Source organism: Vespa crabro, chromosome 23, assembly GCF_910589235.1.
Source record: "Vespa crabro chromosome 23, iyVesCrab1.2, whole genome shotgun sequence".
Taxonomy (NCBI): Eukaryota; Metazoa; Arthropoda; class Insecta; order Hymenoptera; family Vespidae; genus Vespa; species Vespa crabro.
Genome location: NC_060977.1, coordinates 450,838 through 463,836, shown reverse-complemented (window position 1 = coordinate 463,836; position 12,999 = coordinate 450,838). Strand labels below are relative to the sequence as shown.

General features: G+C 46.9%; 1 protein-coding gene across 1 annotated transcript; it reads right to left on the bottom strand.

Moving 5' to 3' along the window:
* Positions 1-2,102: 2,102 nt before the first annotated feature.
* LOC124432142 lies at positions 2,103-3,212 on the bottom strand. The gene is made up of 2 exons (XM_046980765.1): positions 2,968-3,212; positions 2,103-2,361 (listed from the first exon to the last, which is right to left on the bottom strand). Exons 1-2 carry the CDS (start codon positions 3,210-3,212, stop codon positions 2,103-2,105), a joined length of 504 nt encoding a protein of 167 aa, XP_046836721.1.
* Between the last annotated feature and the right edge of the window lie 9,787 nt (positions 3,213-12,999).

Sequence of the window (12,999 nt, the reverse complement as noted above, 5' to 3'; positions counted from 1 at the left end):
GACAATAAGCGAAGACTTTTTTTCGAGTACCTTTCGAAAAAATGCAGCTATCGTAATTGGAAATATTTCGACATGTGGAGGAAATATTATGCGAGTTATTTCGAACAAATATGAAGGTCGGTGTTGGAAATATCCCGAAAAGTCGTGAAAAATTTATCCAAGTGTTTCTCGAACCAATGCTGCAGTCGGACACAGAAATATTAGTTGATCCTATTAGTCCTACTAGTCGAGGGAGAGTTACGCGCGTGATTTTAAAATTAATGCGAAGGACATGCATGGAAATATTAGGAATAGTCGAGTGAAATATATGCGTGTGTCCCAGGAACCAACACGACGGTCGGACTTGGAAATATACCGACCAGTACAGAGAAGGTTATGCGAGAGCCTCTCGAACCGATGCATCTGTCGGACTTGGATATATTCCGATAAGTTATGGGAAATTTATGCAAGTCATTCTTGAACCAACGGGACTGTCGTATCTAGACAAATTCCGACTAGTTCAACGAATTTTATACGCGTAACTTTCGAATCAATGCTACTGTCGTGCGTGAACATATTCAGACTAGTAGTGGGAAAGTTATGCGAGTTCCTTTCGAACCAACGTTGCTGTCGGACTTGGAAACATTTCGAATAGTCGAGGGAAACTTATGAGAGTGCTTCTTGAGACAATACGACTGCCGTACATGGAAATTCCCCGACTAGTCGAAAGAATGTTATGCAAGAGCCTCTCGAACCAATATGACAGTCGGACTTAGAACTATTCCGACAATTCGGCGGACAGTTAAGCGAATGCTTTTCGAAAGAAAGTGACTATCGGATTTGGAATTTTCCGATTTGTCGTGAGAAAGTCGTACGATTTAATTAATATCCAATGCTACTGTCGGACGAAAATATACCGTCTTATTTTTTTTTGTTTCGTCAGGAGGGAGAACCTTCATAGGCCCCTGAGCCCTGTGTAATCAGTGGAATGTCGGATTCAACACGCCTGCGAATATTTTCAGGTTCGGTTTGCATACCGACTGAAAAACCTTCCGGTCCTTATTAGTGACATGCAGAGGAGTGATTGAGTGGGGGGATGGCGCATAAGCGTATTTCAAATTCGCCCAATACCACTCCTCAGTGAGCCAGACCGATATTCGCCTTGCTCCCGTTCATTTCTGTCCATTCATACGAATATGGCGCACTCCACAGGCACCCACGAGCATCTGGACGCGCAGTTACTCCCTAACTATATACATAATGGCCCGATCCACATCCCACGGTACTCTGATTTCATCCACTTACGTCCATATACACACAAACACACACAGAAGGAAGCGACCCGTGAGCCAGGCGCCGCCTGAGCCGTTCGGAGCCTTGACCGAGGTGGCCGCACTGGAGCTACTCTCCTATGCGTCCTATCGTTCGCACCCCTATCCACATACACACCTGTACGCTCACTCACACATCTCTCTCCATCTTCCGTTCCCTGCGCCTCTCAGCGTCCTCCTTTGCATGTAAGACCCGCCCAGCGAAGGTCTGGTAGGCTGCCCATCCTCAGGACAGTGAGGGAGATCAGATCTATTAAGGGAAGGGTTATCTATCCTCCCACTATCGCATCGATCAGCACATTCCTAGCATCTGTCTAAGCCGGGCAGTCGACTAGATTGTGCTCCGCCGTATCCTACCCCGCAGTGGAAAAAACGTGGTGAAGGAATCTTCCTTATCTTATTTAACTACGCCAAGAAACAGTAATGGCAGGTCATCAGCTGTGTGATGTGAAATGTCGGTCCGATAGAGAACGGCCTCCCAATACACTTAGCTAACCATTAGGCTATAGCCGACTTCTCACGCAATCTAGTGGCTGCTGGTGCCCCTACAAGCTCAAGTTCCTCAGACTTCCGCGCTTCTATTGCCCACCTTCTGGCAAGAGAACCTAATACAGCCTTATTACAAGGGGGAGCAAATTCCTCCACGTCTCTAACAGCACCATAGGTTTCCGTTAGCCGGGGTGCCAGATTAGCGAGAGGAATAATCCACGCAATCATCATAGACAGTTCTATATTAACAACACACCCGGATCACTACCTTCCTCAGGAGGCTCCGAACAGCCAGCCCGATCCTCATGTCCGCCAACAATCCGGCGCCCCATAATGGATCACCGAGTGAATCACGCAGCTGTGGAGGCGTTGCTTCCTCTTCCCCGGTCCGTGAAGTTTCGGAAGGAGCCTCCTACGGCACCGTGGGATTACCTCCGCTTTAGGGATAAGGGCCTCGAAATTAGGCCTGAACAACATTCTTGATTCTATTACTTTGCCCAAGTGTTTAACGCTGGTTTTAATTTCTACGCAAACCCCTGAATATACGCTGTGCCAGCATGCCCTGCGTCCGGAGTGCATGGATTATGTTTGTCTGTAGAACAGCAAAAGATATTATCTATGGACCCTCTGGTGCTTCTACACATATTGAGGTGCCGGTTCGCCTTGTTGCACCTTCATGTCTTCATGCACTCCCCACTTTTCGGTTACTCTCACTCTCCTCGCTGCCGGTTTTACCACGACCTTATAAGGGTCCCCCGGATTGTCTCAGGGCAATCATTTGGTACCCTCCAAAAACCTTGTCCATCCATTTTGTAGGAGGCACTACCAGGATCTACCAATAGCCGGCACGATGGTTGGTCTGCTTCCGTCCAGCGTTTGCACAAAACAGACACTCAGGTTATTCCGTGCATGTGTTGGCCAGATGGCCCTGCTTCCCACATATATAGCATAGTTTTGTCCTAGGTATTGTAGCCGGACACACTAAATCAACATGTCCTCGCGCCTGATACCGATGGCATTTGCGGGGTCGCTGCCTGAGTCCGAGAACCCTCATCAATGTCCAACCGAAGTTTATCCTGCCCCTCTCCAGGATTGCACGCACGTCTTTCACCATAGCCGAGACAGTAGTCTCGCCATGTCTACCCCTACCAATTTTTACTTTCTCTACATTGATGAGGTTGTAGTCCGATCCGGAATGGTGAAGGAATCCATCAACGCGTTACTGATGACGGTCACGTTGGCAGCCGCATCCAGTCCTACCAAGATCATGGTGCTTGTGCGTAGAGGGCGAATAACTCTTGTTCCTTGGACGGCATTCCTCAAGGCCTCCGCCTTCGGGTCGTTCTTCTCATCTTTCCTTTTGCCACATGCCTGCCATATAAATCTACCCATGAGTCCCTTCCTGCACGACATACTGCCAATCACTAGGTCATTAATGTTTATGTTCTCTATGGCCCAGAATTGTACCGCTTTGTACGTCGTCTCCTTGGCACGGAATGGGGAAATTGCAGGGACTTCCCCTTCCCTTTGCCTCCTCTTCTTTCTTCCCTGCGAGCCACTCCTCTTCCCCCTTTTCCTGGGAGCCGCTTGCTCCCGTAAGGTTTGCGGGACGTTGTTTCCCTTCTTTTTTGAGGCCAGGGGGGTTGCGTTCGATTCCCTTCTCTAGACTCATCTCCTTTTCCGGCTAGTGACCTCCACAAAATTCTTCTGCGAGATTAGTGCCTTACTCACACTTCTCTGTTTCGTTGGGGGTCGAGTGGTGTCAGTACGGAATTTGTGACCTTAGTGTCGCACACCAGATCCAGTCGTTGCTCTATACGATGTCTACTGCCGCTGCGGCTGCGGCTGCTGCAGCTGTTGCTGGATACTGCGGACAGCCTCCGTCAGGAACCTCACAGACTCGACTGTATTTCCGGAGTCGTTGTTCGGCTCCTCTCAGCCTAGGGGTTTACCGATGATATCCTCTTACCTTTTTTGAATCGTGCAACTTCATCCGTCAACTCGTAATTGCGCTGATCCTAGGCCCTGAGATCCGCATTTGACTGCGCCTCTTTGGTTGAGGAAGGATCCTCTGCCCCATTTTGGAACCACTCCATTAAGGTTTTCATTGTTTTTAGCACATTATTATGGGAGCGTTTTATTTTTCCTGATACAGAGCTCTAAATTTAAGTAGATTTTCTCCTCTCATTAACGGCTACTAGGGTATGCTTCGTAGCGAGACTCAGTAACCTGCAAATCTCCCCTTGAGACAAGGGGGTCTCTTCCGGTACTTCCTTGTTTTACCTGGCCATGTTTACCCTTAACTCTTCTTCATCTGAGGAGTAGATATGGGACCTCGCACGATTGAGCGTTCCCTACAAGATTGGTGATTTCTTCCCAGAGCGCGGAATGCTCTTCACGGCACTGGCAGCCCTTTGCTTCTCTTTCAAGTGGCTTTCTTTCCTTCCTAACCTTGCTGGCGCATTGGATACACCGCAGACCAGGACGTCTACAAGTGGTGTCCTTCCTGATGCATTATCACGAGTGGCGAATAGGTTGCCTTCCTCGAGCTCCTCGCCGTTGCTGGTTCGCAACGGCAGGTGTCCTGCCCTACCACCTTCTGACACCGTCGAGGAGTGGCAATTCCTCCCACGCCCACTTATATCTTTAGCAGTACTGTCCATTATTATAGAAAACGCGGGATACATTTCAGGCATGGCTCTACAGGCTCTTTCGCCCGGGGTCCTCAGACACGGCCCTATAGACCTTGTCGCCCGTGGCTTAAGAAAATTTTTCGGAAATTTTTCAAAATTGTCAAAATTTTCAAAATATTGGTTCTTCGCCAAATTAAAACACGCAGACAAGTTGGAACTTCTTAAAATTAATGGTGGGCGTGTTCTATGACCACATACTTAGAAAAATGTTGCCTTCGAAACCCGAAAGCAATGCGACTATTGAACTTTGAAAAATAATATATTCGGTATAGCCTGCGGGCCTAATGTTGCTTTTGAAACTTGAAAGCAATGCGACTATCGGACTTAGAAAAATTCTAAGCCGATGGTCTAGCCTTCTGGAAAAATGTTGCTCTTAAGTTTCGAAAGCAATGTGACTATCAGACTTAGAATATTTTTTTCTTCTCACTTCGTTATTGTTCGTTGTCAATGCATCTCCGCCCACCATTAATGGAAGAATACTTAAGTATTCTTCCCCTCCTTTTTTTCAGCTAAAGTCTTCTTTGCAGCTTCTTTCTTTCCTTCGATTAAGAAGTTGCTCCCGTATAAGTCATGATGGTTTTCCGTGGGAAAAAATATTCCGGAGGTAAAATAGCCTCCTGTTCGGATCTCCTGGTGGAGGCTTTCCCTGGGGTGATTAACGTGGCGAGGAAAAGTTCGCGCATAGCATCGCTTAACGCAGCATGCGCGACCCCAAAGACGACGAGTGGATGCACTTCCGGTGTAGGGCAGCGTTGGTACGCAGCAACACGCCGGTCGAGTGCCCGATCGTCGTCCAAGGCTACTCACCGTGCGACCCCCCGCTGCTTTCATTGCCCCGCACAACCCGGACTGCATCAGGTGTTAGCCAATCATCTAGAGGCTATAATCGTATTAGAATGGTGTGATAGGATCTTGCCAAGACCATCTTCTAAGGCCAAGCAAACGAACGTCGTAGACAAACTAGTCGAGAACATAGAAATAGGCGAAATAAGAGGAATTGGTCCTTCCAGTCCGAACGATAGGCAGGTAGAACTACATATAGAGAGCGTACCGGTTGCCACGCGTTCGCGAACACGAGCGTATATCCGCGCGCAATCCCCGCAAACCCTTCCGGAAACGGAACATACGTCCCCAGCCTCCAATAAAAATTACAACCTCCGCAATAAGATAAAACGTGCAACGAGTAGAAATAACCCCCTACCGCCCATCATAGAGTTAGACATCGAGCAATTCGAGGCAATTAAAGTCACACCCCTAGAACCGGAAGCGGCAACAGAAATAGACGAGGCCCCGTTGGATCCTCCCGTAAAAATTGATAGAGGCGTAACCCAGAACGTCAATGGTATTACAAGCGTGAACACCGAACACAAAGCACCGCGAGTTACCTTCGCCGAGCCTTGTGCCACAATCTGCGGAAACGACACGATCTCCACCGTGAAATCCCTCTCCACACTAACCGCACGTTTCCAAAAATCCACCTCCTGCAGATTAATATGGGGCGCTCGAGGACGGTGACGGGAGAAGTTCGCGAATTGATCAGTGATAAACGCTTAGACGTATTGCTCCTGTAGGAGCCATACGTCCTAAAGCACGGGACAGGATATGAGATCATAGGATTAGGCAGCGGAACCAGATTAGCGGCCACGCGGGACGAGAGACCATGGTCTGCCATCGCGGCAACCAACCCGAACTTCGCGTTGCTTTTCATCTCACAGCTCAGCACCCCGCACTGCGTATGTGCGGAAGTGCATGCTCCCGGCTTCTCTTTCTATGTCGTTTCACATTACTTCCAGGTTAGCGACGAAATAGAGGAGCATCTTAGGCACCTGGAAACGGTACTTCGTGCCCTAAGGGGGGAGAGAGTAATAATCTCGCTGGACGCCAATGCGCGATCATCTCTCTGGGGCCCTCAGAGCACAGACAAGAGAGGTTCGAAATTAGAAGCCCTCATCCGGGCATCCGGATTAAGAGTAATTAACGACGTCAAGCAGCCACCCACATTCTGGACGACGAGAGGCTCCTCTTATATCGACGTAACCCTCTCGTCGCAATCCATGAGCCGATTCATAGGCCAATGGAAAGTTTGATCGGGATGGACGTCCAGCGACCACAATTCGATAGAAATCGCGTTACAACCCCCGAGGGCTGAGTCGTGTCGTTGGGGGGGGCGCTCGTGGGGTGGAGAACAGGAGGTTCAACACCAGGAGAGCTGATTGGGACCTGTACTCCGAGCGTCTTCTCTCCTTCTCTACGGCAAGGCTGGAAGGAAGCGACTTAGGATCGGCTTTTGAGGTAGAGGCACGAGCTAATGCGCTCACCAATGTCCTACAAATCGCTTGCTCCGAATCGATGCCTCGGAAAAAGGCCCATCGGAAGTCTAACTCATGGTAGACATTAGCGTTATCGACACAGAAGAAGGCGGTGTCTCGACTTAGGCGCGCGATCCAACGAGAGAAAGTCCATCACACACGTCACGAGTTGATGCGGGATTATCGTTCGTCGCTACGAGCCTACAGCCAAGCGATACGGCGCGCAAAGCTAGAAAGCTGGAGGAAATACGTAACAGAACAGGGTAACAAAGATCCGTGGAGATATATATACATACAGCAGGCGGGTAAACTTCGCATAGAACGGGTGATTAACACCTTGCAAAGAGACGGCGTAAAGACCACGAATGTTCGTGATACGGCGAAAGTCCTCTTCGACACGCCTGTTCCGGACGACCGTGTGTACGAAGATACGAATGAACAACGCGCGTTGCGAAACACCTCCAGAGATACCCCTGAAACCGTTGACGCCCCTCCCTTCACGACGGAAGAAGTGGCGCGCGTTATTAAATCTCTCAAATATGGAAAGGCCCCGGGGCCTGACCTCATCGAGGTGTGCGTGCTCAAGAGAGCATTTGTCACCATTCCCTCCCACTTCGTAGAACTGTTTAACGGATGCCTCCAATGGGGCATCTTCCCATTCATCTGGAAAAATGGCTCCCTAAGAGCACTCCTCAAAGGCGTAGATAAAGACGCGGAAGACACCAAATCCTGCAGGCCCATATGCCTCCTCGCGGTCGTCGGAAAGGATCTAGAAAGGCTGCTTAAGATGCGCCTAGAAGCAACATCTCTCGCGCCGGGTAAACTGTCGGACAAACAATACGGCTTCGTCCCAGGACGCTCCACCGAGGACACGATACTCGAGATGCGCCGAATCGTTTCTGCTTCCTCATGGAGATATGTCATTGCACTGTTATTCGACATCTCGGGAGCCTTCGATAATGTCTGGTGGCCCTTAGTTCTCAAGGCACTACGGGACCGAGACTGCCCGAGGAATGTCTTCAATGTAATGACTAACTACTTCGCATACCGTAGGGTGAAGATAGCTTTGGGAGAGCATGAGATTTCTAAGCAGGCTTCGAGGGGCTGCCCACAAGGTTCGATCCTAGGCCCCTCCTGCTGGAAACTCTTGTTCGATCAGCTCCTTCGAATACTTGAGATATCACCGGAAATCAACGCAATCGCGTACGCGGATGACCAGCTCGTTATTATATACGGTGATTCTAGGAAAGAATTAGAGGAGGTAGTATATTGCGCGTTTAAAGGCATCACAGAATGGTGCTCGACGGCGAAGCTCGTAATTTTAGAACCGAAAACGGAGGCAATTGTATTAAAGAGCGACTGGGTCAAGAGAAAAAATTTAGGGAGAAGGGGAGTATTTCGACCGGATAGGAACCGTATATCATCGAAAAAGACGGATTTATCTAGTAGGCTGCCAACCATAAGGATAGGGGGCAACAGCATCAAGTTCAGGAGTTCAGTTAGATATCTCGGCGTATATTTCGATAAAGGCCTAGGGGTCTCAACGCATTGCCGGTACATAAGCGACAAAGTCGGGCCACTGCTTGTAAAGTTAGGAAGATTAGAGGCTGGGGAATGAGGGCTCTGTCATTACGCCCTACGGACGATATATCGAGGCGTATTTACCCCCACGGTCACGTACGCAGCAGCGGGATGGTCGGACCTCTGTACCGAAGGGGACCTCAAGAGATTAAGCGCGATCCAGCGATCGGCCCTCATTTCGGTTACATCTGCGTATCCTACAACCGCGACTGAATCCCTCTGCATAGTAGAGGCAGAACCTCCGGTCGACCTTCAGTTACTTACGCGTAGGAAGCTCTACGATATAAGAAAAAATAGAAACAACGAGACGATAACGCGTAGACTGGAAGGTGCAAAGAATAAACGCGCAATAATAAAACAGGCGGACGAAGAAATTTACAGAGATTGGCAATTTAAGTGGGAGTTCTCCACAAAAGGACGGACCACATATGCGTACCTCCCCGACATCAAGACAAGAATGGGTGCCCGCTTCATCTCTCCTAATAACTATACAACTCAGTTTTATTTCAGGTCACGGTGCCTTCAAGGCCAAATTGAAGGCGCTGAATATTACCATGGAAGGAACCTCCGAGTGTGACGAAGTGGACACGGTTTTGCACCACATCGTCGTCTGTCCGGTCTTTGACCCCAGAAAGTTGCTCTGGAGGAAATTTCCCGCGAAAGGAGCTGGCCTGAAGTAGCGAGACATCTTGTCTCAACGGCTGAGGCTTTCTCCCTCTTCGCGGAGTATTGTAAGGAAACTCTCCTTATCAAGGGTTGTTAGTTCGTAAGTCCTGTTCAACTGGGATTTTCGGAGTCCTGATGATGGGAGTGGGAGCCTGTTATCTTCTCAGGTAAACTCACTATCGAACAAGATTGGGTCGGAGATGCTCGAGCGTGTCTCTTTTTTTTTCAATCACACATCTCTCTCCTCTGAACCTTCTATCCTTCCAATCCCATCCCATCCTACGGAACGAGTACCAAGTGTCGTGGTAATGTGTGTGGGCCTCCCCATGGTTCCTCGTTGGCGCGGCTGGTATCACCGTGGTGACTCGTTGTCATGAGGATATCAGCCGTGGCTAAACCGCTCATCCTGTCCGCCGGCAGGAGTTTTGAGTTTTTCCGAATCCGGTCTCTTCGTAGTGGTAGCTGCTGCCAGTGGCTAGAACCGTAGCGTATGCACTAATGGGCGAGATAGCATAGATGCAGGCACCCTTCCGGTGTCCATCTTTACAATATACTGTCTATTATTATAAAGTATTATTAGTGAGAAGGAAGCTCCCCAATGGATGGGAAAGGAACGGAAAGAAATTTGAGAGAGATAATGATTAGATAAATTAATGACAAAAGAACAATGAAAGAATTAACCGTACAAGTCCATTCAGACACCATTCACACAGTCCCTTTTAGTCGCCTCTTACAACATGCAGGCAGTACTGTAGGAGTATTTTACTACCCCCTACCCTCAGAGGGGATAATATACAGTCTAGTCTTGGGGATTTTATGCGAACATTTCTCGAAACAATGCGTCTGTAGGAATTAGATTTATTTCAATTAGTCGAGGGAATGTTATGCTAGTAACTCTTTATCCATTGCGGTTGTCAAGCTTGGAAATATTCCGACCAATTAGATGGAAAGTTTATAGGGTGACTCTTGAACCAATGCGGCTGTTAGACTTTGAAATATTCCGATTAGTCGAGAGATAGTTATGCGAGCTAGTCTGGATCCAATGCAACGGTCGGTCTTGCAAATATTTATTCAATTCGGTTAAAGATATGCCAGTGCCTCTCATACAAATGCGGCTGTACGACTAGTTACTATATCGAGTAGCCGAGGGCAAAACTTGCGAGTGAATCTAGATCTATTGCGACGGTCGGACATAAAATTATCGCGACTAGTCGAGGGAAAGTTATGCGAGTGTCTTGTGAACCAGTGCGGCTGTTGTACTTGGAAATATTCGGATTGGTCGAATGAAATTTATGCGAGTGGTTCTAGAACTAATGCGAGGGTCGGTTTTGGAAGTATTCCTATTAGTCAAGGGAAAGTTTTGTGAGTGCCTCTAGAACTTATGCTGATGTCGGTCTTGGAAATATACCGACTGGTCGCGGAAAAATCATGCAAATAACTTGCGAACCAATGCTACCCTCGGGCTTGGAAATCTTCCGGCAAGTAGAAAGAATTTTATTTGAGTTATATTGGAACTAATGCGACAGACGAACTTGGAAATATCCCGAATTAGTCGAAACAAAGTAATGCGAGTGATTCCCGAATAAATGCAGGTATCGGATTTGAAAATATTCCGACGAGTCGAGAGAGAGTTACATCAGTGTCTTGTGAACCAATGCTACTGCCTGGCGTGGAAATATTCCAACTAGTCGAAGGAAAATTAAGCGTTTAACTCTCTCACGAATGCGGCTGTTGGACTTGGAAATATCGCGATTAGTCAATGGTGGTTTTTTATGCGAGTCTCTTATGAAGCAATACTGCTGTGAGACTAGAAAATATTTCGACTAGTCGATGGAAAGTTATGCGAATGTCTCTCGAGCCTATGCAACTACCACACTTGGAAATATTCCGACTGATTTAGGAAAAGTAATGAGTGTGTCTCTTGAACCATAGCGTATGTCGGACTTAGATATATTTCAACTAGCTGAAGGAAAGTTATACGAGTTTATTGTGAACCAATACGACTGTCGAACTTCGAAATATTCCAACTAATCAAAGGAGAATTATGCGAGTGTCATGCATACCAATGCGGCGTCGAATTTGCAAATAATCCGAATTGTAGAGAATAAGGTATGCGAGTGATTCTAGAAATAATGCGATGGTCGGACTAGAAAATATTTCGACTAGTCGGGGAAATTTATTTGATTGTCTCTAGGATCAATGCAGCAATCGGGCTTGGAGATATGCCATCTAGTCGATGAAATGTTAAGCGAGTTATAATGGAACTAATGCGACGGTCGGACTTCAAAATATCCCGTTTAGTCGAGTAGAAAAAATGCGAGTGAAAAATCGAATCAATGATATTATGATATATTTTCGATTATGATATATTTCGTCTATTTGAAAAAAAATTATTCAAATGACTTGTGAACCAGGGTAACTGTCGGACTTGGAAATATGCCGAATATACGAGGGAAACTTATGCAAGCTTATGCCGAAACAATGAGAACGACGGACATGGAAATATTCCTACTAGTCAAGACAAAGTCAGATCAAGACAAGAAAGAAAAGAGAGTGCCTCCCGAACCAATGCAAATTTCGGATTTGCAGATATTCCGGCTAGTGGATGAAAAGTTATTCAAGTTCCACCCTTAGCAATGCAACGGTTGGATTTTGAAATAAGACGACTAGTCGTTGGAAAGTTATGAGAGTGCTCCTCGACCAAATGTGACTGTGGGAATTTGCAGATATTCTGTTAAACCGTGGGATTTTTATGCGAATGCCTCTCATGCTATTGAAATTGACGGACATAGAAATAATTTAACTACACGAGGGAAAATTTTGAGTGTTTCTCGAACCAATGCGACCGTCGTTATAGGAAATGGTACTTAGAATTGTTCCGACTAGTTGACGGAAAGTTATGAGAATTTCTCTCGAACCAATGAGAATGTTGGACTTGGAAATATCCCGGCTTGTCGAGTTAAAGTTTTGCGAATGCTTCACGAACAAATAAGACTGTCAGACTTGGATATATTCCGTCTTTTCCAGGGAAGGTTATACGAGTATCTCTCGAATCAATTCGACTGTCGGAGTTAAAAATTTACAGACTAGCCCTGGGAAAGTTGTGCGTGTGCATCTCGCAACGATGTGACTGTTGGTATTGGAAATATTCCGAATAATCAACTGTAAGTTTCACGAGTATTTCTCGAACCAATGCGATTATCGGATGCGAAACTTTGCGACTGGACGAGTGAAAGTTGTTTGATTGCCTATCCAACCAAAGCAAATATCTGACTTGGAAGAATTCTGATTAGTTGAAGAAAAGTTAAGAGAGTGCCTCTTAAAACAATGCAACGCTTGGCCCTAGATATATTCACTCTTTCGAGAGACAGTTATGCGAGTATTTCACGAACCAATGAGACTGCCTGTAGTTCCGACAAGTAGAGAGAAATTTTGCGAGTTCCCCTCAGACTAATTCGAGTGTCGAAGATGGTAATATTACGAATAGTCCGAGGAATGCTGTGCAAGTATCTATCGAACCAATGCGACTGTCGGACTTGGAACTTTCCAACCAATCGAGGGAAATTTGTGCGTGTGTGTTTCGAACGCAATGCGACTGTCTGACTTGGAAAAATTCTGACTAATCGATGGAAACTTATGAAAGTTCCCAAAACAATGCTATTGTCAGTTGTAGATATATTCTGACTAATCGTAGGACAGTTATTCGAGTATGTTCCGAACCAATGCGACTGTGAGACCTGCAAATATTCAGACAATTCGAGAGATAGTTGTGCGAGTGCCTCTCGAAACAATGCGTATGACGGACTTAGAAATTTCCGACTGGTAGTGGAAAACTTGTGCGAGTATTTCTCCGTCATATGAGAATGTCAACTTGGATATATTCCGACTAATCGATGGAGAGGTATGCGAGGACTTCACGATATAATGCAGCTATCAGTCTTGGAAATATTC